This window comes from Seriola lalandi, unplaced genomic scaffold, assembly GCF_002814215.2.
Source record: "Seriola lalandi dorsalis isolate HSWRI2012SDOR001 ecotype SW California unplaced genomic scaffold, Sedor1 jcf7180002054866, whole genome shotgun sequence".
NCBI lineage: Eukaryota > Metazoa > Chordata > Actinopteri > Carangiformes > Carangidae > Seriola > Seriola lalandi.
Window position 1 is genome coordinate 87,406 of NW_019525419.1, and position 25,880 is coordinate 113,285.

Here is a 25,880-nt window from a genome sequence, read left to right on the forward strand (position 1 = left end):
ATTATGAGAAAAATAGCTAACATTAAAATTTACCTTTTAATTTTCCAGTGTAGTTTGCAGTTTGTTTAACTCTCGGAGCGACCCAACGTTTGTAACAACCTTTAAACTGCGCGCGCACTCCACTTAGTTGGTGAGATTTGTTGCCTTCACATGCTGTCGTAAACTCCTGCTCTTTCCATTACGCTTTAGTTTTGTATCAGTTTTGGCACAGTTAGCCACAAGCCTAGTGTCGCAAAATCAGTTTTTTTAGTGACTTAGTTTTGGTGTATATATGCTTTAAACTACGTGTATTACAATGAAGAAAAGACAGAACACACCAGCTATCAAACTGTGGTTCAGTTACCAGAATTAGCACGGCACACTAAATAAAAAAAAAACTCAAAATATCATCTTTGGTTCTTTGTTTGACACACAAACTTTACAACAAAAGAAGCGTATTCACAATGACTATTATTTATTTTTAAAAAGTGCGCATTTCCGCCAGATATATTTACCACGTTTCTGTGTTATTTACTGTCAGTTCATTTTCCGATACCAATTGAAAGCAGCGACCAGAGTTCTTCATTGCCACTGTTGCAAACAAGTTAATCATAAATACCTGTGTCGAGTAACACGGTTAACAAGACGTATTCAGGCTACGTTTTTTAAATTTTTGGCTGAGCTGATCTTCCAATTGCTAAGTGAGTACTCAATCTGCAAATTACTGGTTAAATGACAGTGTTTATAGCTTTGTAGTTTGATAGTTTTTCCTGGCTGTAATTTGTACTATATGCCGACTGAATTGTGCCATTTGACCCCAATGAAAGTGTTCTAATGGCCAAAACTTTACTTCTTCTCAAACTGTATTTCCAGGATACTTTTGATGTGGAAAGTGTGTAAATATCTGAAGGCTACCTAAACACCATGAAGTTTACAGACCAAGAGCCTGCCTTTGTCACCTGCTGTCATCCAACAAATGAAGTAACCTCTTAAAACACCAGCCCTATTATCCAGCAAATTTTTTTTGCCTTATAGCTACCATCCCACTGTACCAGCAAATCCTCAAACATTATCTACCCGCTCAACACTTGCCCAGGTGCTTTCATTAGCTGTGAAAACTTCTCTTCACAGTTTTCTTCTCACTCCCGAGAGCATCCAATCTCAAATGATGAGGACGGACAGCAAAGGCCGAAGTGCCTCCCCTCACAGGATAACGTACAAGTCTGACTTCCATGCCATTAAGTGTTCATTCGACTCTGGGACCAGTTTACAACAAGGGACCAAAGCTGCTGCTGCCCAGCGCTCTGCTGTGCATCCAAACAGGCTGCCATCCAGCATATCAGATCCCATGATGTCCCGCACCAGCAGCAGCACAGGCAGCAGAGGGAGGGTCCAAAGCACGAGGGGGACCAAGATCAGAGACAACATTTTCCTCCAAATGGACAGCCAGCAGCTGAAACAAGATGGTGGTCCAGCGCTGAGTCTTGGCGTCACACCCCTCGTTTCCCCCCAAAATCCTAGCCTGCAGCTCCAAACTTCACCTTTCTCTGGATCCAGACATCCAGTCATGACTTCCTCATCTGTTGTGAGCACTGTGGCCTGCATTTCTACTCCTGAATCCTCTCTGCAAGATAAACCTTCTAGATCAGATGAGATAACGGATATTGACAGAGCTGCTCTGGCTCAGAAGTTCTCTGTAACCCGCAGGTTGTTTGAAACCAAGGTGATGGAGGATGGAGGAGTTTCAAAACCTGTGACTGGCAGGGGAAGCAAGGGGATGGCAGATGAGAAAGGAGAAGGAGAGGATGGGAGAGGAGGAGGCAACCAGGTGAAAAGAGAGGAAGAAGCAAGTGAGAAAAGGAAGCACACGGAGGAGGGTGACTTTGATAAAGACAAATCCATAAACCTACCTCTCATAAATATTTCCTCGCCAAAGCCTCCTGACCTCAGCTTGACCCCTGAGGAGCCACTGAGAGCAGAACTTGTCGACGTAAAGACAGAGTCATCAGAAAGTGATGAGAATGAAGAAGAAAAGGAGCAAAAAGAGATCATAAAATGGATTAAGGATGAGGGGGAAAAGTATATCAACAAAAATGTAGAAGAAAGTGCGGAGGCCCTAGTGGATGATGTTTTTGAATCAAGCATGGAAACAACACCGGGATCTTACATGCTGGAAAGAGAAGTAGGTAGGCCAGCGGCTCCCTCGAAAGAACACCACAGGCAGTTATCCACCAGCATGCCATGTAAAGGAGAGACTGGAGATGACGGAGAAAGTGGAAGAGACAAGTATCAGCAGGTGAATGAACCATGGGAGGGTCAAAGGGAGGAGCAGAACAGAGAGTTCGTTGCAGGGGCTGATAGGAAGTCAACAGAAAAGGGGGGCAACAGGGAGAAAAACACAGATGCAGGAGTGAAAGAAAGTGCTGGAAGGAAAGAGAGGGGCATGATGCAAGAGGAGGATGTTGACAAGGAAGTTGAGGGAAGGAGGAAAGTGGAAAGTGGAGAGGAAGAATATAGAGAAAGTCAAGAGCAGGAAAGAACTGAGAAAGAACAGAAGAGCGAGAGAGAAGAAGGTACAATGTCTAAACACACCAATGAGGAGGTGAAGCACGTGGCATGCAGAGGAGGTAGTGATGGAAAAGGTGACATAGGAGGAGACAAAGAGGACCAGACAGGATCTGCAGTAATCTGTGGGATTGAGAACAGGGCTTTTTTGTATGATCAGGAATCCCAGTGTCATCCAGAGCATTCCACATCACCAAGCCAGGGTTTTGGACAGTCACTGCATGCAGAAAATCAGCTTTTATTGAAATATGAGGAAATTCCGGGTGTTCCTGATCAGGATGATGAGGATGCATCAGAGGCGGCAACGAGAAAGGTCAGATTCTCCTCAGCACCAATCAAGGTAAGGAAATCTTTAAGAAAGAACTTGTACACATTTTGGCTTTCAGCATTCTTTATTCACTTTATTGACAGCTGCAGGGTCACTTGTCTCTAAAGCTGTGCCTTTAAGGAAGCTCTTTATTGTAGATTTATGTGACTGTCATTTTCAGCTGCAGCTTAAATCCATATAAGAGAAGTTTTAGCCCAAAGCCATTTTTCTGATTCATAGAGGGAGGAGAAGAGGCAAGATCCCACATGCTTCATTGTGTCAGCTCTCAGCTCCGAGCTGCCAAGATATAAATGTACAGAAAACATTCCTGTGGACGCATACGGCAGCAGAGTAACTCAGGTCATGACTAACTACTGCAGCGGCGGTCAGTGTAGTGTCAGTAATTGATACACGGCAAGTCTGTGTGTGTGTGTGTGTGTGTGCACAGATTTTTTACAATCCTATAATTGTTTGTACAGTTTGCTCAAGTGTTGTCACTCTGATTCTCACACACTCTCATTGGCAGATTTGCCAACACAAACAGTGTCTTGTTGTGTCAATAGCTGCAGATGGTTCTCCTTGCAGTCTGCTCCATGGTGAACACGTGTACGAGCCATCAGAGCATAAAACAGATTTTCACTAGGCCTGAATTTGACATCAGTGTTGCTGTAATCTGAGACCGTTCCAGTGATTTTTTTTTTTTTCTTAAATGTATATTGACTGCTTGCTGTCTGTCAGGTGTACAGCACCTATTCCAACGCAGAGTACGACAGACACAATGAGGATATTGACCCAGTGTCCGCCTCGGCTGAGTATGAGCTGGAGAAGAGAGTGGACAGGATGGACGTCTTTCCAGTGGAGATAGAAAAGGGTTTGTATCTCCCTCTGTTGTCCTTTTGGTGGCCGTTTGAATTTCAGGGCCAACATCTGAAACCACAAAGAAAAGAAATCATGTAACTGGTTATACATTTTTTCTACCTTTTTATGCATAGAGGTCTATTGGGTCAGTTATGTCACTACAGCTATTTGTGTGTGCGCTGTTGCAACTATTCAAAGCATAGCCTCTTAACCAAAACCAAACAATTTAGTTGGTCTAAAAATAATACAAGGCTGACATATAGTAGGTTTAAAAAAACAGAATTAAGAGATATTCTCACCTTACTTCGAGTAGTAAGTTTCTCCTGTGAGGAGTTTTCCTTTTCATTACAGATTTGTTGCTTCTGTATGGTGCAGCAGCTGACTGATGTTGTTAATTTGAGGATACATTTCTGATGTTTTTTCCCTCTAGGAGACGACGGCCTGGGTATCAGTATCATAGGAATGGGTGTAGGGGCTGACCAGGGACTGGAAAAACTGGGAATCTTTGTCAAGACAGTAACTGAAGGAGGAGCAACACAGAAGGATGGAAGGTGCATTTTTGGCATCAGTCTTGTTTACTTGGGATTCAGCATGGCTCCAAAAAAGTGACATTCTCTTTTGTCTGTGTGTTTGCGTGTGTGTCTGTGTGTGTGTATTGTGTGTGTATATGTGTCAGGATTCAGGTGAATGACCAGATAGTGGAGGTGGATGGGTTGAGTTTGGTTGGAGTCTCCCAGCTGTTTGCAGCCACAGTCCTCAAGAATACATCAGGCCTTGTCAAGTAAGTTACAGAGCAATGTTTATTATAGTACAAGGTTTGCAATGTCTTCATGCATGTAGCAAATGTTGTTTTGTACTATTTTGTATTTCCCACTATTTCCATTAACTACTCTCTACTTGGGAGTAAGGGTGAATATATTGTCTTGCTCATAGGAGATTTAGAAGGTATCAAAATTCATTTTTGGCCTGTTGCTTTGAAAATTTCACTTAAAAAAACCTTTTCAGTTAATCAGTGGCAGAGCCAGTACAGTAAGTACTACAGTAAGTCAAAACAGTAAGAAAACTTGTAGCAACAATACTGCAACAACTGGATGGATGTTTTCTTCACAGCAGAAAACGCACAGGTGTCAATACTCAAGTTAACGACGGGTGAATTCTGTTTAGTTGCTTGCTTGGTGCATGTCACAGTGTCATGATTTAATTAATGTTATTAGTAACACCTGTGTTTTAGCTGCTTTGTCTGCTGTGTGAAATGTCCCACAACACAATCTGTTTGTGTGTTATGGGATGTGGCGATCGCACACAGCTGTAACTGATTTGCCTCTCTGTCTGCAGGTTTTTGATTGGTCGTGAGAAAGAGGGGGTGGAGAGCGAGGTGGCACGACTGATCAATGAGAGCCTGGAAATGGATAAAACATCCAGAAAGGTGTGTTTCCTTGAAGAAGAGTGGAGCTTTCAGACTTGTTAAGCCTCACCATATGGTTTTGCTGCGCTGTTTACTGTGTGTTTGTGTTTATATATGAAGAGAGAAAGAGCCAGCAGAGATGAGGATGATGATGATGATGGCAGCATGTCAGAGAAGGGTTCAGTGGCTGAAGAAGAAGAGGAGGAGGATGAAGAGGAAGATGAAGAGCAGGATGTGTCTGTTCTTTCCAGTCTGGACAGCTACCAGCTTTGCCTCAAATACCAGCAGGTACTTTACATTCAGCATGAATTAATTGATTAATTAACATCCATTAAAACAATGCATAAAAAAAACTTTTTTGATACTGAGAGGTTTTTAGACTCGAAGACGAAGCAATTATATTTACATTCATATCATCTTAGTTTTATATTGGAAAATCAATATGTAGTAGTCAGAATTATCCCTTGTTTGTGATGTAAAACGTCTGTGTAAAAGTCCGTCTTGTTTCACATGAATTTTAATATACTAAACTGATCAATGTCTATTTCCTTTCCGCCCTTATTCTCCATAGCTTCAGTCAAAACTACGAAACAGAACGACCCAACTTCACCACACTAGAGAAAAGGTAGGTCACTCTGCTGAGATTGAGATCTCACACACACAAACCAATAACTGTACTCACTTTAATACGCTACCTTTTGCATCCATATTTGGAACAGTGTGACCCATTTAACTGTGTATGAGATGGCTCGGTGTGGAGTTATTAGGACACGGGCTGTGTTCCAACACTTCTCCACGTCAGCCCTGCTTTTTCTGCCTTTGCCTTGAAGTAATCACGACTGTGACATAAGTGGGTTGGCGAAAAGCCTTTTCAGTTGAAAAATCTGCCTTTCTTCTATCCAACTGCATTAGATCAGTGAATACTCCATTTGTTGTATCAACACGCTTGATGTAAGAGGATTGGAGAAGTAAACTGATTCCTTTACTGTAAGAATAGTTCTTGGTGTGTGTGACATAACTTTTTAGAACCCCTGTCTTGCCCCTGTGCATATGAGAAGAATTGTAGACATGCATACATGAAAACATAATCTTTTGCTGTGTTTTCCAGTTAAAGGCATGGAAGGAGCAGCGGGTGTGTTGGAGGAACCAGAGGGCTGAGCTGGAGCAGAGGGCAGAGGATGGAGACGAGAAAGCTGACAAACTAGAGAAGTACGATGCTACAGACTCTATGTTTCATCTCCATTTTTCTGTAGTGTATTCCGCAATGGTTGATGTGATAGATTCCAAATTTGAAAGTCCATTAAAGAGCAGGTGGGAGCTTAAAGCCGGCAGAAGGATAATCATGCTGAGGAACATTATGAAGAGAGTGAATTTTGAAAATGTGTTAACGGACCCTCCCTCTATTTATCAGGTATTGGCAAGAGGCCCAGACACTGTGCAGGGTTGTGAGCCAGCGACTGGCTGATGCCCAGAGCCAATCAGAAAGCTTAGAGATCAAATACAGCAAAGCCAAGAGACTGGTCAGAGAATACCAGAGCAGGTATTTATGAAGACTGCCAATTCTTTTATTTCTCTGACAAAATGATACTACTCATCAATTACTAGAAGTGTAGTAAGATTAAATTTGACAGTCTTTGCCCCTATAGGTTTGGAATGAAAGGTTTTAAATGTGTTTCAGAGATGAGGAGAGGGAGCACAGGGAGGCGGATTTGAGGAGAGAAATGGAGGAGAGAGATAAGCAGCATAGAGACACTGTTGAAAGGCTGCAAATCCAGGTGAGAGGAGACTTCAGTCCTGTGTGGATTTACTTTACATAGCCTGCCATTTCTCTGTAGTCATTGTTTCACATCATTTGTCACAGATAGCACAGCTAGAGAGAAAAGAGCCTGTAGCTGAAAGAAAGAACCACTCTGTGGACTCTTCAGTCATAGGTATGTAGCTGTGTTACTGAGTGTACTGTTTTGTTTGTTTGTTGAATATCAATCCAGTAGTAAATGTGTGTCTTTACCAAGCAAGATAAATTGTTTGTCTAATTTCCAGACTGGATTATTCCAGTCCCTGATACAGGACGTCTAGACTCCAGTGCTCATATAGCCAGAGCTCAGCTGGCCCAGAAATCCAAGCGCCATCCACCCTCTCGAGACAAACTCCGAGAGAGCTTTAGAAAACAGGTGAGTGACGGCGCTGAAAGACGAAATTTAAATTTTGTGTTTCAGACGGTGGAACTTAAACGTGTCCTCACGTGTCGCTTTTAGGAAGTTGAAGTCCAGACACCGCATGAGAGCCAACCACTGTCCGCTCCCACACTGGCACAAAGGAGCAGTAGAAATGACATGTCCAGCACTTCCTCCTTCTCAGCCCTCAGTCCTCATCCTCCCACCAGCTCCGTCTTCACCCCTCCCATCTACATCACTGACACCGTCACTCCTTCGCCATGCAAATCCTCAGCTTCCAGAAAGTCCAAAAGGAAATTTCCAGACTTCAGGTGCAGCGTCTCTGTCTCTTATGCCTAAGATTTGGGATTATAATATAAAGTATTCCCCAGTTTCAAAGCTTCCCTTTCAGCCATAGCAAAGCCCTGTTTTTTTGCAACAGCGACTGGTTTAATGAGGACACTGACCAACCTTGCTTTTTCCTGACTTTCTTTTTCAGTGGCCTTCGCAAGTCTCTCAGCAAAAGGAGAAGTGAAAAACACAGCAGAAGGTCCATGAGCAACAGGTGTGATAACATCACATATGCACAAAAACTAAACTAAGCAAAATGCTTGTATACCTTGTACAAAAACAAGCTATTAATGTTGAATTCCCTGACTTGTCACTTGATAGATAAATAAAACTGATGATCCAAACTATTGTATCTATTTCTGTTGCACACTGCCGCTCCTGATGGTATTCAAGCGCCTCGTCACCTGTTTTTATCCACAGTTTAATTTATGCACAATAATGCCAGAAATTTTAAAAAAGCAGAAATATCACAAACAAGTTTATTTGGCGGTACAGTGAAGGCAGACGGAAATAGATTTTCTGAATATACCTCGACAGTGCTGTAAGTATTTCTGCTTCATCCGTGATATGAATGCTCTACTTCCCTCCACTCAACCTGAAAGCCCAAAAATAAATAAATAAATAAATAAATAAATAAAAGTTGAGTGTTGAGCATATGTGAGCGTTTGACTTCACTTGGGTTTATTTATGTGTTAATTAAAATACAGTCATTGTTTTTTACCAGGGGGTCGTGCGGTGACCTGGTGGATGAGAACACTGGCGTTTCTCCATCAGGTTCAGTCACCTCCATGCCCTCTTGCTTGCCCTTTCCCTGGTTTGGAGAGAAAGGGAAGGAGAAAGGAGAGGCACAGGAGAGCGGGGGGGGGAGAGGCAGGGAGAGGCTTCGGTCTGTGTCCAGCAGCAGTTTGCCATACCTGACCACCACAGCCAGAAGAGATCAGGTAAGAAAAGCTGGACATGTATGCAGACAATATGTGCACATGGCTCCATGGTGACTAAGCAACGTGCAGTTGAAGTAACAGATTAGACTCTCAGGCTTCTCTGCATGACACCCCCCCCCAATCCACCTTCTAATTGAGATTCTTCTCTACATATAAACAAAAGTCCTTTTTAAAATAAACATGCATGCATGAGTGAGCATGCAGCAGATGTGGAGTGTGTAGGGAGCCCAGGTTTGTTTTGTCTTGGTTCCAGAGTGCTGGCTCTCCCGTGGGCAGCTCCAGCATGGTGTGTCACGCCTCTGATCACTCCCTCTCTGGGCACTCTCAAACTTTCACCTTTTCCTCCACTGAGGTGAGTCTATCCTTCCCTCCTTATTTCCTTTTCCCTTGCTTCTTTCCCCACGGAGGACCCTTAGCCTTACATTTTTTTTTTTTTCTTTTCTCCCGAGCTACTCTCTAATTTAATTACAGCTTCCTCTGATTTCTCTCTCTCCTTGTCTCCTCCTCGCACCATCTCTGGTGTCCTGTCAGACGTTGGACGATGACCCAGTTCCCACCAATAACAACAATCAGTGGAAAAGTCGACCCGTCTTGGAGTGGAACAACCAGCAGGTCTGTCTGTGGTTAGTCGCCTTGAACATGGATCAATACACGTCAGAGTTCGCTGCCAGAGGAGTGGATGGGACACAGCTGCTCAACATGGACAGTGAGAAACTCAAGGTGAGCAGTTATGATCTTGTTGGAGTCACAGATGTGCTGATTCTGTATTTTTTATATATATTGCATTACATTAATTTAATTAAAGGAAAATTTTACACATTTCAAATATTATAACTTCAAGACCATAACTAATTAGCTGTTAAAGGCACTGGGCTGAACCTCTGTTGTTTTCATGTTTTACCTTTTCTAATTTAATGAATATCAAATAGTCCATGTGATTACACTTTGTTTTATATTAACATTTTTTAAACTCTCAAAATAACTACTCCTAGGGTTCACCTGCCAGTTTTAGGAGGATACCATTTTTCATTAATCCTTCCATCCCAGGCTGACAAACTCCTACACTTTTCTATTCTTACATTTCATTTTTCGTTCTTGAGTGCCACTAGTGTGTGTGTGTGTGTGTGTGTGAATTTATATTTATCTTGTTTATACAACTTTTTATTTATCATATGTTGCCAAATTCCCCTTTTTGTATGTGTATTTTTTTTCTTTCCACTATTTTTTTTTTCTTATGTGTTCAGTTTTATGTTTAATTCAAATCTGAACTGAAGCTCGAAATGTTTGGAAATACCAATTGGTATGAGATGTAGACCGATACCTACCAATAATGTATTTTTGAATATCAGTATTTAAGAGTTTAAAAAGTCTGATAAGGATATCTCGGATGAAGTTTTTGACTTAAAAATGTAACATAAGAAAACATGGGGAACCCTTAAACCCCAAAAAACAGAATTGTTGCCAACTTTTCAGTTTAAAAAAACACACTTGACAGTGCTTTCTGGTGTACAAAATATGTGATGTCCTCACTTTCTAACTTAAGACATATCTTATCAGTCAACATACACTACAGTATATGGCAATACCGTTATATGTGATAATAGTGTGTGCAACTGGAAGTATCTACCTCAGAGAGACTGCCTCTGTATTGGGCTTAAACCACTTTCACTGCCAGATGTAGCTATATTTAATCAATTGCAATCTGGTCTTGTTGAAGGATCATTAACCTGAGCCTGTAAACGTCTGTCGACACGTGTTTCTTTTGTTTAACGTCAGGCTCTGGGTGTGTGCAGTCAAAGTGACCGCTCTGTCCTGAAGAAGAAACTGAAGGAGATGAAGAAAAGAGAGGAGAAAGAACAGAGGAAAGGAGAGACCAGGCTGAAAGAAGAAAAGGAGAAAGAGAAGAATGCAGTTTTGGACAGAGACGGTGAAGGAAGAGAGAGAGCGAGGATGACGACGGAGGAGAAGTCTGTAAAAGACGTCAGACGCAGCGGCAAAACCGTAAGAACTGAGTCACTCTTATGAAGGGAAAGACAAAGGTGACGTCGGATGCACCACCAGCATGAGGATGTGTTTGCAGTCTGATACACACACAAATACACTTGAACCTATTTCTATTTAGCTAATAGAAATAGATCTGTCGCACACATCCTCTCTTCTTCATATGTTCATAATTATCATTTAGTATACAGATCACTAGTTGGTTTTAACTGAAAGATCTTCAGACTAGGACTCCAGCACCAAAGTTCACACTCACAGCAATTATGTGTCTATGTATATGTCAAGTGTGTGACTGTTTTCCTTTTTTTTCCATTTTTTTTCTTTCATGAACTTTAAATTATCCTCCTAAATTATTTGACAATGTGCTGATTTTACGCGTTCAGGTATTTGCTGTAAATGCTTTTTTATCTATTAATAAATAATGCTTTAAACTTCCTGCTGTTCTCTTAAACTCTCATTCAACTTGGCCTTGAATAATAAGACACAGAACACATGGATATGACAAAAAACTTTATTCAAAAAAACTCTTTGTTCGCTCTCACTTTGTTCCTATTTTAGAGTCAGGGAATTGAAGGTGAATTCTGCAGAAGCTTAATAAGTTTACAAACCAAGCATTTGAGAAATGTGGATAAGTTGCAGTTCCTCCTTTTAATGTACAATCTGAGGCACCTCGAGTGTGAAATACAAGCCGATTGTTCACCAGTTAACGCATTTGCACTGGAGATATTATTTTAGAAAAATGCACTTGTAAACTGGGGAAAATAAATGCATTTTAGGTGATGCATTGCATGAGTCTTTGGCCTGTACAGCACGTAACAAAGTACTCCTCACGAAGAATAAATACAAACAATTCGGCAAAACATTCAAAAAAAAAAATGTACAAAAATCTAGAAACTCTCCCATACTTCCACCCTCCCTCCCCACGGTCAACACTGTGAACACAGTCAATGTACAAAACAAGCTCAGACAAACGGTAGTTGTGCAGGACCATCTCCCACACTGCAACTCTCCTTCCAGTGATTCATACAGACCATCCAAGATCAAATCAGCCCCTGAATCAGAATGTTTCAATCAAGTATTTCATCCTACAAAAGTTTACAAAAGATTTTCTTTGTTCCTTGATATTTACAGTCCAGGCTGTGCAAAGACAGGGCAGTAAAAAAAAAAAATCTGTGAAATTAGGAGTTCAACAGTAAGCAACAGGAATCTGTGTGGAGTCAGATTTCATTGGCTGTTAAGAATAATGTTCGTTGTCATGCCAGGTTGTCATCCACGGCTTCTTTTCCAGGTTTTCCCATTTACCATTTCCAGGGTTTATCGCTCTCTCCTCCCGTTTGATCCGAACTGCATTGTAACTGGGAACCTTGTCTTCATATTTGGCACGCTTGAAAAAGCCACACTGCAGAGAAGACAGGGAAAATAAAGTCAATATTCTGTTTGAGAAAAGGCTATTTAAAGAAAGTAGGAGAAAGCAAAGGGAGTGGATGAGACTTTTATTGTCATCAGTCTGTTTTCACAGGCAAGAGCCAAGATGCAGTGAATCTATGAAGAGGTGCAGAAAGCCATCTGCGCTCCTGTTAAAGAAAGGGAACATGTTCTATTGCCCCAGTTTTTAAAATGAGAGGGACAGAAACCTTCAGACCAAGTGACTGCATGTGCAAGAGCAACAAAAGAAACTTGAAATAGAGGAGGAGAGAATCAAAAAGATGCAGAGCAGCCCCCCCCCCACAGTGTAGTTCCTCAGATCATTCAATAACATAGACATTGCTCGTCAGCCACCACCTCCCCTCGCCATGCAGGTAAACTGTAATGACCCACACATATAATCATGTGTGAAAATCTTTTAGTTGAAAATTCCTTGCAGAAATAAGTCTTGATAATAGCGTTCCTGTCACAGTGTGAGAATCGCCCACTTCCTGCATAACACCAGAAAGCAGTGCTTTTTTAGCAAAAAGGAGCAAGAGAAGAAGTTTCACTCATTCATGGCAGGCCGGGTAATTTTACCCTCTCTTTCTTTTTTTATGCATTTGATGTCAGTGTCTCTTTTTCTGGTGAGTCCTCTTTATTCTTTTGTCCAAAGACTCCACACTGAGGAAAGGCAAATCGTTAGAAAATGTGTGTAATCGCTGTAATGTGTTCCTTCAATTGTTTCGTAAATGCTATACAGGCTAGACTAGGTGTCCAAAATTCAAATCTTATGAAAGGCTTTTTCAATTGAAATCATGTGAATGTAGCTGTGCAGTGTGTGTGTGTGTGTGTGTGTGTTTCAGTAGCTGGGGCAGTGGGTGCATCCTGGCCCTGTGTCCTTCAGTCCTACCTTCCAGAGAAGGAAAGCCAAGAGGGCCAACAACAGCAGCCCGAACAGGATGGACAGCACGATGATCCACCATGGGACTCCTGCATGCTGAGCAGCACGACGCTCTGGGAACACCGTCAGTTTCACCTGGGGAATACAACACAGCGGCAAAACATCAGGGTTAAGAGGATCAGACTCTCAACTACGCTTTTATTCACCGTACACCCGCTGAGGTGTTGGTGCCCATGCACTACAACGAGAATCGGCATGAAAGGCCAGTAAATAATCATCTCCAGTTCTTGGTGCGATACAGTCACATGTGTCTCTCTGTTGCGTTTAATTACCTGTGACTCAGCCTTTTCCAGCACTGTGTTCCTTGCGCTATCGATCTGTAGAGAGGCTTTCACTGATATCTCCACATAATGTACCTTGGAATAATCCTGTAGAAAGAAAATAAGAGAATATCAAGTTTAGATGGTGAGAAAGAAAGAAAACCCTAAAATAAAACACATTTATTTGCTGCAATGATACTTATCCCTTTAATTAAAAAAATAAACTAGAGCCTACAAAGATAGGAGAGTGATTTTAATTAAATAATTGTTCATTTAACCTAAATCAGAGTTAAACTCATACATAAAACCTACAGGCCTGCACCCTCATTTATAAACTGTTTTAAACTGAACATGTTAATGATCATATATGGCAATGATGGCTGATTTTATATGGAGGTTGTCTGGTGCAAAAGTAATACTACTTATGAACTGATTATATTTAATTTAAATTATTTACATGCACATGTAAGTTAAAAATTAAATTTATATGATGTAATTTCTTTAACATCAAGACTGAGACTTCGAAAATAATTAATAGGAAAAAGAAATAGTCAGAAAATCAAACCCCATTTGAATAATTCTAATTTTAATTTTAATTTGAAATATAAAATTTATATTATTAATCAAAAAGTCAAAAAGCATTTGTGAAAAAGCATTTTCTTGTCAGGACAGTGAACCTGATTTTTTACAGCCAATGCCAGAGAGTTTCTACCCATCTCAAATCCTGAAGTAGTAGTTGAGTAAAAGCACTTTGTTACCTCGATGAAGGTGCTGTTGAAGAGGCGAGAGTGGACAGTGATGACTGCATTACTGTCCAGACCCTGCAGGGGGCACCTTATGATCGCACAGTTTGCCCCACTGTCACAGGACTGTCAACAAAAAAAGGAGTAAAGTTACTACTGGAGTCCTGTAATACTGGTTGCAAATGCACATAATATACAACATAACACAATACAATAGAATAGGATCTGTGGTGTTACCAGAGATGCTTTTTTCTTGTCACTATAATAGGAAATGGTGCCCTTATCATTTCCCTGGGTGTTTGTTGCTGCTCTTCTTGTCCTGGTTTTACTCGGTTCCTTAAAGCAGAGAAGAAAAAGTACTTCTTTATTTGTCTAAATCAATATAAATATAAACATTTTAAATTGTCTACATCTTCCACCACACGACTCTGCTGCTATTTCAAAATAACATCAAGTAAAAAAGTGCACATGCGTGTAGTGTGACCACCACACATTAATGTGATGCCTTCACTGACCAGGCCAAGCTGGTTGATCTCTTTTGCAGGAGTGCACGCTATCTGCTCCACTCCTGTGGAGCTGATCTTCATTAGGTAGAGCAGCCACTTGCCCTGGTTTGTCTCCTTTGGCCAATGGATGTTGAGGGTGGCATTGCCCAAGCCTGTCAAGCGCTTTCCCAGGTTGATTATCTAACAGAGACAAGAAGAGTGTCCCACCTCAGCTGATACAGTATTAATTATCTAACTAAAGCACAAGTAAATACAAAAGGTCAGATACATTTTTAAAAAAATCTGTGAATCAGAAAGATAAATTGTAAGAGTGCTAAGGAGACTTCTGATCTAGTGGATTTCCTGTACTCACTCTGAACTGGTGAATGATGGCAGTGCCAGCCTCACTTTCACTCTTCATGGCTGTGTCACTTTTGACCTCTCCTGAAAAGTAGGCCTGAGATGGCTGGACTTGTCTGGACAGACAGAAACAAAATTAGTTTGTGTGTGTGTGTGTGTGTGTGTGTGTGTGTGTGTGTGTGTGTGTGTGTGTGTGTGTGTGTGTGTGTTTCTTACCCTGATACAGACAGCTGCAACACAATGGCCACCTTTGCCTTTGCTTTGACAGGAGCTATTTTATCCTGGTTGCTTGTCCTGTCGGATCAGAGGTCACACACAAGTTAACACAGACCCTAAGGAACTACAACCACCATCAAACCAACCATCATTTAAAAATCTATCTTTGTATCACGCAACCTCTGTGATCTTTGTTATTTAGCCGTTTGTGCTGCAGGATTACAAGCTTAGTTATACTTACGTATTTAGCTGAAGATCAATCTCCAGTTCAGTAATGTTGAGAGAGATGTGTGATGTACCCAAAATAATGTAGAAGGTCGTCTGTATGCACAAACACACAGATTTACACAATTTCAAAAAGGTATTAACAAAGAGGCTTGTGTGCAGGGGAGCTAAACAGGAGCAAAAGGTGATTTTCTCTCACCACTGAGTCACGTTTGAAAGGGTTTCCCAGCTCACAATCAACCTGAGAACCGTCTTTGTTGGCCTCGCAGGATACCTGCCGCCCCTGTAATCAACAAGTCCCAGTCAGAACCACAAATTGCTGTGTGTGTGTGTGTGTGTGTGTGTGTGTGTGTGTGTGTGTATGTTTGTGTTTGAGAGAGAGAAAAAGAGGGGGGGGGGGCGTCAGAGAAAAAGAGACTCACATTGGGTCCATCACGGTGTGCAGAGTAGGTGAGAGAGTGCGGGAAGGAGGCGATCAGAGAGGCTTCATGTGCATCATCTCCATTGGTATTGGTTACTGTGACCTCCAAGGTGATGTCCTTGTGCTCGCTGAGTGTGATCACCGGCACACCATCCTCCCTTCATACACAAAATTTATGAACATTTATAAAAATTAGATATAATGAAAATGAAAGGATTTGTGTGCGTGTATGTGTGTGTGTGTGTGTGTGTGTGTGTGTGTGTGTGTGTGTGTGTGTGTGTGTGTGTGTGTGTGTGTCCTCTTACAGTCCTAATGGAAAGAATGTGTCTTTGTCAGCTTTCCTGTAGCCGTAGCGGTACTTCACTTGCAAGTTGCTCCGGCACACATTGTCGCTGCCACAACCCTCCTTCAGGAAATGCACCTACAAACACACATGAAAGGTCACACAGAGAACATCATGGGAACATCTACTACATGTCAATAACATGTATCCGTCGATAAGTGCATACGCTGAGTGTCGTGCATACACACCTCTGATCGAGTCGTCGCTGGCTCGTTGGTGTCCAGGACCGGCGGCAGTTGAGCTGAGCTCTGCCTGCGTTTACGTTTGGCGTCCTGGATCTCCACGGACACATCGATAGGGATCCCATGCAGCTTGTCTCGAATATTTTCCTGTGGAGCGACAACATGACGCCGCATTACAAACCACCCATGATGCACTTTGATCAAGAGAGAAGGGAGAAATTTTCCAGAGAGAGGGTCACTACCTTAATGACAAGCTGACGTGTAACACATTCTTTCACTCCTTTGGTGTTTATGGTGACGGTTCCTTTGGATTCAAAGCTGGATTCAGAGGCGGGGGGGGTGCGGATGGTCGCCCTGGGAATAAGACCGTTCTTCCTGTGGTCAGCATCCGCCTCGATGGTGTACGCCACCGCTAGATGGGACAGAAGAAATGAAGTATAAACAATGACAGATGAAAACAAAGAATATTGTGCAAGACTTTAACCTCCTTATTACTGTGTATCATTATTATTAAAGTTCTGTTATTTAACTTTGAATATGTATTTTCTGATGATGACAAGAGAAAACATGATAAAGATTAAATATATTTTAAATAAAGAAAAGTGTGGGTCAGCTTACTCAGTCTGGGAGAGTAGCTCGTGGGGTTGGCAGTGTAGGTGAAGCACGCCTCAATATTCAAGCTGGAGACACAGTGCAGTTTTACACACTGTCAGATACAGTACTGGCACAGTTTGTTCTACATATACATAAATAAAATAATCTATATTTCCACACCACAGCCAAAACTTACCAGAAGCTGTTGTCACAGTTCTTATTTGTAAGGTCGATCTCCTTCGGGCTGAACGTGATTTCTTTCTTGATGTTAACAACAGGATGGGTTCTGGGAGAATCAAACTCAGTGAGCATCTCAGTAAACATGATCAGAGACACGTGATCTGACTAATGCAGCAGTTTACTCACTTGTAGACAAAGACTGAGTCGGAGAGTGATCCAACGGCCAGGTCGGGGTAGGAGTTCTCATCCAGGTCCATGTTTCCTGCCAAAGAGTAGCCAAACAGACTCACTCCTAAAGTCTGGCCGGACAGCACCTAGAGCAAGAGAAACACATTTTCTGTAAGCTAGACACAACAGTATAAACCTACTTTTTTACTTTTAGGGTTTGAGCATGAAGGTGAAACCGATTATTTATTTATTTTTGCTATTGACAGGATTTTATTTTCTTGGATGCAAACAATAATCAGAGCAAGACATATTAAAACCAAAGTATTTTCCTCAGCCTGGCAGCCGTCCTACCTCACAAGACAAAATGCTGGAGCAGAGTTATAGTCGAAAAAGTGAAGACAGCTATTCAACCAGTTTATTAGATACCTGTGCAGGTTTTGTGGAGTGGAGTCCTGTGGCTGATCCGCTGTAGATGTAAACCTTCCCTGCACCGTCATTGTCATAAGGAGCTCCCACTGCAAAATCTGTCACACAGAAGGACAACAGTGACTTACAGCGTGGTTTTACAGGCACACACATTTCATTCACAGAGGGGTGACAGTAGGATACATAAGTATATGTACAAACACTGCAGCCTCACCATGGTAACCATCCAAATTGAGGTCTCCCAGGTTTTCCACAGCCAGGCCAAACATGGAGTCCTCAGTTCCGTCTATTCTGATTGGTTTGACTTTGTTCCAGTTTCCTGCCTTGTTGACGTAGACGTAGACGGCTCCACCAATTTCTCCGTCCTTCTCAAAGTACTGAGGTGCTCCCACCACTATGTCCTGCCAACTAACCAACAGCAACATCGCAGGTTTGTGAGTAAACAACAGCATTTTTCAAAGCAGAAGTTACAGGTCAATATGTATCACCCTTCGTCACCCACCCGTCCCCATTGAGATCCAGCACAGCGAGATCGTAGCCGAAAGACGAGGCCAGCCCCTCCCCTTCCAGGGTGTACTCCTCCAGCAAGATGTTGCTTGACTCCGGGCCTCTCTTCAGCAGCACCACCGCCCCGCTGTGGTTCGCTCTAGGAGCTCCCGCCACCACCGTCAGCTGGTTCTTCTTAGTCAAACTCTTCCCCGAGTCCAGAGAGAAGCCTGAGAGAAAGAGATTGAGGAATGCTTGCTTAAAGGTCAGGATGGCGAGGTACAGGCATTTGAATACGCTTCTTTTGCGTAAATCAACAAATGGATTCAAGGTGAAGACTGAGCGTTTTACCCAGGTAGCTGTTGGCAGGGGCAGGGACCAGGTCGGGGTTCCTCTCTCTCTCATCTCCCGCCTCAAAAGGACCGTCGTCATAGATGCCCAGCTCTAAGAGGGTGTCGTTCTTTTGCTCTAAGCGTACCACGCCTTAAAGAGAGGAGCAGCGATTAAGACGAGGAAAGATGGAATAGATTTGGCTTGTAATAAAACACGCACACAGACACACTAGACTACCTTTCCAGTTGTATGCTCCAGGAGCCCCAAAGATGAGGTAGTGGTAGTCCTTGTCGAACGTGGCAGAGAGGCCCTGCTGGCAGGAGCCGAACATCTCGTGGCCTCTGGGCAGGCCGTCACAGAAGTGCCAGCCGCCGCCATCTTCACTTGAGATGGGATCGATGGCCAAGTTCTGACTCAGCACGTAGCAGCGACCGATAATGTCACGGGACTCGATGGGTGTGTTCACATTGCTCCGTCGCTGGTAGCGATGGGCACAGGTCTACCAGGGAAAACAGTGTGATGAGTGACCGTTAGTCGTTTAGATGTTTTAACCAGTTTTCTTTTTTTTTTGTCCTTTATTTGAACAGATAATGTCACTGAGATCTCTTTTTGTAGAGACACCTACTCACAAGAATAAACATCTAGTATAAGCATAAACAGACACAGAAACATGTCAAAATTGTGATGTGTGTATTCATACATTTTAAAAGCTTAACAGATGACTCGACAATCACAATAGTCATTAGCTGCTGTTCTAATAATCTATTTCTGTTGTCATATAAATCATACAAAAAACTGGCTTGTTAAAATCCAAGACAATTTTTGAATGGCTGCACCCTTCCATTGAGTGTAAAATGCTGCTGAAGCTGTTCGTGCTCAGACACAAAGACAAACAGTCTTACCACAATCTTGCCTCCTGGCCCCTGACTGTTGACTATCACTCCCATCCATTGGTTCTCCTTGCTTTCTTTCTTTAAATCCTCTACACAGAGACAGAAGGCGGGGACAGAAATAGAGATAAAGAGGATACTGAGGCTCAGATCTTTGGGAAGAAATGTGTCCCAAGTAACTAAAACTATCTCAGGGAAATGCACAGGCGCTAATGGCAGATATCTCACCTTCATTATCAAAGTCAACTCTGCTGCAGCCAGGTGAGCTGGAGCTCATGTCACAGTTGTAGAGTCCTCCTGTCACTTTAGCTTTTTGACCTTGTAAGGCTTTCGCTCTTGGAGCACCAACCAGCAACCTGCAACAGACACACACATGAATCCTTAAAGCCAAATACTCATATGTAGCTCAATCAAATGCACACTGTGAAAGAGGTTCGACACTCCTCTGTCATCTGAGACTCAAAACGAGAAGCGCTCTGGCATTTCTTCCACTTGAACATTAAGTTATAACACATTCCAGTCTACTGTGTCACACGGCAGCCATATTCACACAATCTCACATACACACACACACATCCGCCAACAAACTGATGTTCCATGTCCTCACGGTCCGATCGAGTCAAAGACCCCTTTCAAACGCCTGCTTGGGTTGATTGAACCAGGCTTTCTATCTCTCTCTCTCCACACACACACACACACACACACACACACACACACACACACACACACACACACAGAGGCCGCCTTTGTGGACCGAGGACAAGGGCAAATGACACACCCAAGCCTTGACGCTGGGCATCTAGCTCCCAGGGTTTCCTACAGAGTAAATCAAACAAGTCAAGGACGTCCCCCTTTAAACTGATGCTTTGTGGAGGTTTACAGTGGAGAGTTGGGCACGTACACTCTCTCAATACACACTCGGTCCACGTATGCTCCAGGATCTCTCTCTCTCTCTCTGATTTGCTTCGTTTGTCCCCTGACCTTCAGAGTTAACGTTGCACAGCACACTAGTCTGCACCAGATGACATTAAGCGAAGCCATTTTTAGCTGAGACACAAAGCATTCTCAGATGCGCGCACCATCTGGGAGGGAATTTACAAAGACATATAGTCAGAGTGAAGAGCCCAAGCCCTAATGTGATCAGCATGTTCTCGGGGTAGACCTCCACAGTCAGCACCGCAAACACTGATTGCACATGGGAGATTTCAAACTATAAAGCTAACTTTTTGAGACAGCGTAAATCATTATGAATATTGATTTCAGCAGGAATGATGAGGATTAGCAAAGGAGCAATAAATCTATTTATCTGACGTAAAAATATAAGTCTCTCAATGCTGCCGTTAGGAGGTGAATTTATGTGAGTTTTGCAGGAAATTTTAAGAAAATATGATTTAACTTCACTACAATAAACTGCAGTTAGAGAAGTCATCACAATAGAGACACACTGCTTCTTCATGATGGACAAGTGTACACTGTTTATCCTATTTTAACCACTGTATTGGTTTGGTTTTGCTTCAAAAACCAGAACACTATAATTCATCCCAGCTATTTAGTTTCCAATCCAGTCTTTTTTTTAAAACAACAAGGGGAGCGAATGCCTCTTAGCACTTCATACCACATAGTCTTGAGTAAATTCTCCACCTCTACGCGCACAGCCACACTAAACAGAAAACATGTTTTCACACTAAGAGAAATTGTTAGGGCCTGTGCTTGTCTATCAAAGATGAGTCTTATTTGAATGAGTCAGCTCTTCAAAGAAAGGATTTGTGACTAACAGTGAGTCCCAGATGGGCACATCTCCACTCTTGTTCTATGAGACACAGGAAGTCCGGAGAATAGACGGAAAGAGCTCTGCCGAGACATATGGACTCTGGGAAAAGGGGTCACTGTGTCTTGGGGTCTCTGTTTAACAGAAGAATGAATGGATACTATAGTTCCTCCTTCTACATATTCATTTTATGAGACTCATTCGGTGGCAGTGAACAATGTCTTGTTCAGTGCATTCAGGAAAATACAACAATAGTTCAAAAACAGCGAAAGTGATGTAATACTAAAGTAACACATTATATCAAGATTATGTTACTGATGAATTGAATATGTAATAAACAGCAGAAAATTACACTAGTTGCTAACATATGATCCAAATCACAAAAAGACTTAAGATATCCCAATGGACACATGTTGTCTTTATTGCTGCGCATGATTACTTTTCAGCACCATAAACTGAAATGCTGACATAATGTGTCATGGACTATCACTGCGATAAGAGTGACCTGCTGCTCCATTGACAAGTGACCCAGCCGTTTATCTAATCATTCACCACCAGCAGAGGAAGCCCCAAACACACAGGCTTAGTGTACAGGAAGCACTAAGACAAACAGAGAGAGAGTGTGTGTGTATGTTTGGGGCATGTGTGCAATGACTCGTAAAACCAGACACACACACACTGGCAGTGACACTTGGACACACAGGCATGCAAAGTGACCATTAGAGAGGTATCCCGTGGAGAGAGGTGTGTTGTTTTTTTAGCAGAAAACTGGCTGACGATTAGGGCACAGCCCGTTGCTTAGCAACAGCCAGTGGCACCCGATCAACTTCAACTCCAAATGGGCTGCAGATCCAGAGGTTCATGTCACGTGTTATCCAACTTCTCTCTGCATCCGTCTGCCAGGCTCGAGCCTGCTGGTTGAATAACAGCTTATGTTTGGTACCCAGATGTAAAACTGATTTATGCTCCTCTCAGCATTCTTTCAGTCATCACTTCTTTCTTTTCTGCAGTTCCTTTCTCTCTCTCTCTCTCTTTGATGTTGGATAACCTTGACTAACCTGAGACTGAGCCTGTCTCTCATATACACAAACCATATACACATACACACAAAGCTGACTTCAGTATTGAACTTCGCACTTCCTATCTCTTCTATCATTTTTTTGGCATTAGTATTTAACGTGTCAGCTTGTCTTGCTTTAGTCTTTCTCACAACATGTCGATATCCTTTACTGTTCTTGCTACATTTCTTCAGAGCCAGAAACACACGAACACACACATGAATTTATTTTCTCCCCCACATTTCTCACACTCCATCCAAGTTCTTGAATTTCCCTAAACTCTCCTTATGCATTTAGCACTTTCCCTCTTGATTTTTTGATACAGACAGCTCCATCTAGCAATTATAACTGACCGTGGAATGCTAAACACATAGACACACACACACACACATACATACACACACACACACACACACCTAAATAGACACATGCATATACATGATTCCATCAGCTCCTGCCCTCTCCTGCAGGTACATGCAGCACTCATCCCTGTAGGGCATGAAAAACAGCAGAAGACATAAGTCTGAATAAAAGTTGGAATGCATGTCTGGCAAAGGATTGTGACTCACAGTGCACACCCAGCAGCTAGGACACACACATGGGGGGGGCACAAGCACACACACGCTAACACTTTGTTCAGCACACGTTGTTGCAATGTACATACGTGAACTCTCAGAAGAAAAGAAAAACACTAGCAGCACAAGGAATCTAATGTATCTATTTATCTATTTATCAATCAATCTATCTATCACTCTTTTTTTTGCCTCAGGTTAGGAATGTATCAAGCGGCACAGTGAGGTCTCTGACAATCTTCCAAATGACTGACAACAAGGCAACGCCTCAGTGCTCAGCCACAGCATGCATCAGCACCATTACAACACATAACATCTCATACACATACACACACACACGCGCGCACGCACACACACGCGCACACACACACACACGCACACACACATCCACAGGCATCACATCAGTGCATGTGCATACACAGTCCACAGTGAGAGCACATTCCACTTCTGTAACAGCAGTAATGGCACCATCACTTGCCAAACAAACATGGCTTCCTGCTCAAACAAGCACACACAAATTCAAGCTTGTATTATGATGTAACACGCACATGCTCCTGATGCTTAAAGTTTATCTTATCTGTTTAAGATTCTGTTGAAAAAGACTTCAGTTACGTGGAATATTTTTGTATTTTGATAGCAGATGAGGACAAACAGCTCTGCATCATCTTAAATACACCCACTGAAATCCCGTCTGAGATCACATCTCACAACAGCGAGAGTTAGAATAGACATTTTGTTTTATTATCGATTAATATCTTAATAGTTTGGTCAATAAAATGTCATAAACTAGTGAAAAATGCCCATCACAATTCCCCCAGCGCCAAAGTTAACATATTAAAATGACTTGTTTTGTTTGAACGATCAGAGGTATTCAGTTAACTATCATATAAAACACAGAAAACCAGCATAACCTCACATTTAAAAAGCTGGAACAGTCAAATGTTTGGCATTTTTGCTTAAAATTTACTTAAACAATTAATCAATTATATATATATAAAAAAAAAACTAAATTGCAGATTAAGTCTACATCAACAACACTGGTAGCTGTTGTTCTCCAGTTCACAGAACTCAACAGTGCTTTGTTTTCATGTATTTAACTTTACAACCTGAAGCAGAACGACTTTGTGGCAGCTTTGGTCTCGTGCTGATCACCATGTGTCTTTCATTTGGACACAGCCTAAAACTAGGACACAAACTGCTACTGTGTGTGTGTGTGTGTGTGTGTGTGTGTGTGTGTGTGTGTGTGTGTCTGTGTGTGTAGCAGCTGCAGAAGAAATGTGTACATAAGTTTAAGAACAGTGATTAACCTCTGTGGAGAAGGTTAAAGACTTGGGGGATGCTTAGTGGCTCTGAGCCTTCATAGTCCAGAATATCTCACAGAGGGTAAACAAACCGTGGTGACCTTTAGGCTTTAGTTGGACAAATACAACTACTTGGTTACAGTTTCATGTGTTTGACTAATTACCAGACAGAAAAGTCTGTGTATTGATTGTTTTTGTATAAAAGGGCATTTAATAGTAACATAACTCAACTTATCATTACCAGGAGCTGTTTGGCCTGTTGGTACTGTAAAATACTTTAAATTACATTATCTACAAGGTAGCATCTTGTGCTATATTATGGACAGTGGTGGAGTATAGCCAAGTACATTTACTCAACTACTGTACCATCTGGGCTTTTTGTACACCTGAGTACTTCATTTCACAATACGTCTACTCCACTATAGTTCAGAGAGAAATATTTTGCTTTTTACTCCTATGTTTTTATTTGACAGCTCTATTTCTTACTTATTTTACTTCATTTTATTTTGATTTTACATACAAAACATATGATGAGTTCATAAAAGGTGATGCACATTCTGATAAAGGCTACTTCCTACACCAGTGATCATGGAGTTACACAACAATTTGAGCGATAGGCGAACACGTATTTCTGGCTGGTTCATTATTACAAAGTCAAACTGCTTCCCAGATTTAAGAATTTAAAATATCCCCTGATCTCAGCTCAGTTTATATTTAAGCATTTCAAACCAGTGACCAATTGATGGCATTTAGCCTTAATGCAGACCGACAAGACCCTCTGAATCAATGCCCATAAAAACGCCAACAATGATTCAAGGAGATGTTTTGGCCATAAAAGCCAAGGCTCGGTCTCACTTAAGACCGCAAAAAAATAAAAGAGAAACATGTGCGCGCGCACCTGTTCGTGTCCGTGTACCAAAAAGCTTCTATGGTGGTCCGGTAAAAATTCACAAATAAGTAACCTGGAAGGAAAGACTTAATAAAGATTAACAAGGGGTAGGCCTGTGGTTAAACTCGCAGCAGGTGTATCAAAGGTACAGTACATTCTTTTGTGGGGTTGAATTAAATGGGTTGCTGAGATTTGGTGAAAATAAGTTACTGCTTTGAAACTACCTGCGACATACCTGAGCTCACATAGCATTTAGCACTCTTGTGGTATTTCTACGGTTTCTTCACCGGTTCTCATAACTGGGTTCAAAGAGGATTTATCCTCTCTAACAACCAAAAATGAACTTGAGTCGTCTGCACCGCTGTGACATTTTAATTACATGGTTACAGAAGTTATTTTAAAGACATTAAAAGCGTTTCTCCACGGCTCGGACGACACAGAAGTAAAAGCAGAAGAAATGGCCTCCAACATGCTCCCCGTCAAAACAAAACTCTGGGTCTTACATTTTCTTATCCTCCGGCTCAAGCTGCCGGTGCATAGCGAGAGAGAAGCCGAACAGGCTGCCTGGATCCCCGCTCTTCTGCTGGACATTCTCGGTGTCCAGGTTGAAAGCCGACAGTCGCCCACATCCCGAGAGGAGAACGAGCAGCCACAGTCCACAGGTGATCCTGCCCTCCATGACAAACTATCAAAGGTAAAACTCCCTTAAACTACCGAAAGGTGAGTCCTCACTGAAGGAGGTGCAGAGTGCAACTGGCTGGCTGCTTGAGGGTTGGATGTTGTCCACTCTGCTTACAGCTGCCCCTCCCACAGGCCTCTCCTGGCACACACACACTCACACTCTCACTCACACAAACTATCCCACCACACCTCAAAAGTGCCTGGAAATCTAGCTGATGTTGTCAAGTACATTTGAGTAAGAAACGAATAATACCTTGTTAGTCTGTTGTTATTTTGCAGCAGTTGTAATCTAACAATGATGCCTCAGGCTGCAGCAATCCAAACTAGTACATGAGGTTACACTGGCAGCTTTTGGCAGAGGATCTCTAAGT

The 25,880-nt window shown here is 42.2% G+C and overlaps 2 protein-coding genes across 5 annotated transcripts; one reads left to right on the plus strand and one right to left on the minus strand.

Moving 5' to 3' along the window:
• Positions 1-858: 858 nt before the first annotated feature.
• Positions 859-10,997, plus strand: LOC111671072 (uncharacterized). Of its 3 annotated transcripts, none has more exons than XM_023428064.2 (18): positions 859-2,884; positions 3,590-3,722; positions 4,140-4,260; positions 4,386-4,490; positions 5,045-5,135; positions 5,235-5,402; positions 5,686-5,739; positions 6,223-6,323; positions 6,526-6,654; positions 6,793-6,889; positions 6,976-7,045; positions 7,155-7,285; positions 7,370-7,599; positions 7,767-7,832; positions 8,343-8,559; positions 8,813-8,911; positions 9,091-9,279; positions 10,336-10,997. In XM_023428064.2, exons 1-18 carry the CDS (start codon positions 1,145-1,147, stop codon positions 10,582-10,584), a joined length of 3,990 nt encoding a protein of 1,329 aa, XP_023283832.1. In that variant the 5' UTR covers positions 859-1,144; the 3' UTR covers positions 10,585-10,997. The 3 variants fall into 3 exon arrangements, with proteins under 3 accessions (XP_023283832.1, XP_023283833.1, XP_023283834.1); XM_023428065.2 differs by having other exon boundaries at positions 7,170-7,285; XM_023428066.2 differs by lacking the exon at positions 8,813-8,911.
• Positions 10,998-11,057: 60 nt separating this feature from the next.
• LOC111671107 (integrin alpha-6-like) lies at positions 11,058-25,575 on the minus strand. 2 transcript variants are annotated; one of them, XM_023428119.2, is made up of 26 exons: positions 25,332-25,575; positions 19,469-19,596; positions 19,253-19,332; positions 18,588-18,849; positions 18,369-18,500; positions 18,034-18,247; positions 17,746-17,939; positions 17,532-17,629; positions 17,124-17,251; positions 16,954-17,043; positions 16,782-16,843; positions 16,406-16,575; positions 16,170-16,310; positions 15,944-16,059; positions 15,640-15,796; positions 15,417-15,500; positions 15,234-15,313; positions 14,993-15,070; positions 14,790-14,892; positions 14,447-14,617; positions 14,169-14,267; positions 13,947-14,057; positions 13,201-13,296; positions 12,878-13,003; positions 12,565-12,648; positions 11,819-11,959 (listed from the first exon to the last, which is right to left on the minus strand). In XM_023428119.2, the coding sequence occupies exons 1-25, from the start codon at positions 25,505-25,507 to the stop codon at positions 12,580-12,582; spliced, it is 3,165 nt and encodes a 1,054-aa protein (XP_023283887.1). In that variant the 5' UTR covers positions 25,508-25,575; the 3' UTR covers positions 11,819-11,959; positions 12,565-12,579. The 2 variants fall into 2 exon arrangements, with proteins under 2 accessions (XP_023283886.1, XP_023283887.1); XM_023428118.2 differs by lacking the exon at positions 12,565-12,648 and having other exon boundaries at positions 11,058-11,959.
• Positions 25,576-25,880: the final 305 nt, after the last annotated feature.

Excerpts from the sequence above, each read along its gene's own strand:
- LOC111671072 (XM_023428064.2), top strand. The coding sequence starts at position 1,145 with ATGATGAGGACGGACAGCAAAGGCCGAAGTGCCTCCCCTCACAGGATA. Across the intron at positions 5,740-6,222 it reads TTCACCACACTAGAGAAAAG|TTAAAGGCATGGAAGGAGCA; the intron begins GTAGGTCACTCT and ends TGTGTTTTCCAG. Across the intron at positions 7,286-7,369 it reads GAGAGAGCTTTAGAAAACAG|GAAGTTGAAGTCCAGACACC; the intron begins GTGAGTGACGGC and ends TGTCGCTTTTAG.
- LOC111671107 (XM_023428118.2), bottom strand. The coding sequence starts at position 25,507 with ATGGAGGGCAGGATCACCTGTGGACTGTGGCTGCTCGTTCTCCTCTCG. Across the intron at positions 15,797-15,943 it reads ACATTCTTTCCATTAGGACT|GGAGGATGGTGTGCCGGTGA; the intron begins GTAAGAGGACAC and ends TTGTGTATGAAG. Across the intron at positions 15,314-15,416 it reads CTTTCAAACGTGACTCAGTG|ACGACCTTCTACATTATTTT; the intron begins GTGAGAGAAAAT and ends TTGTGCATACAG.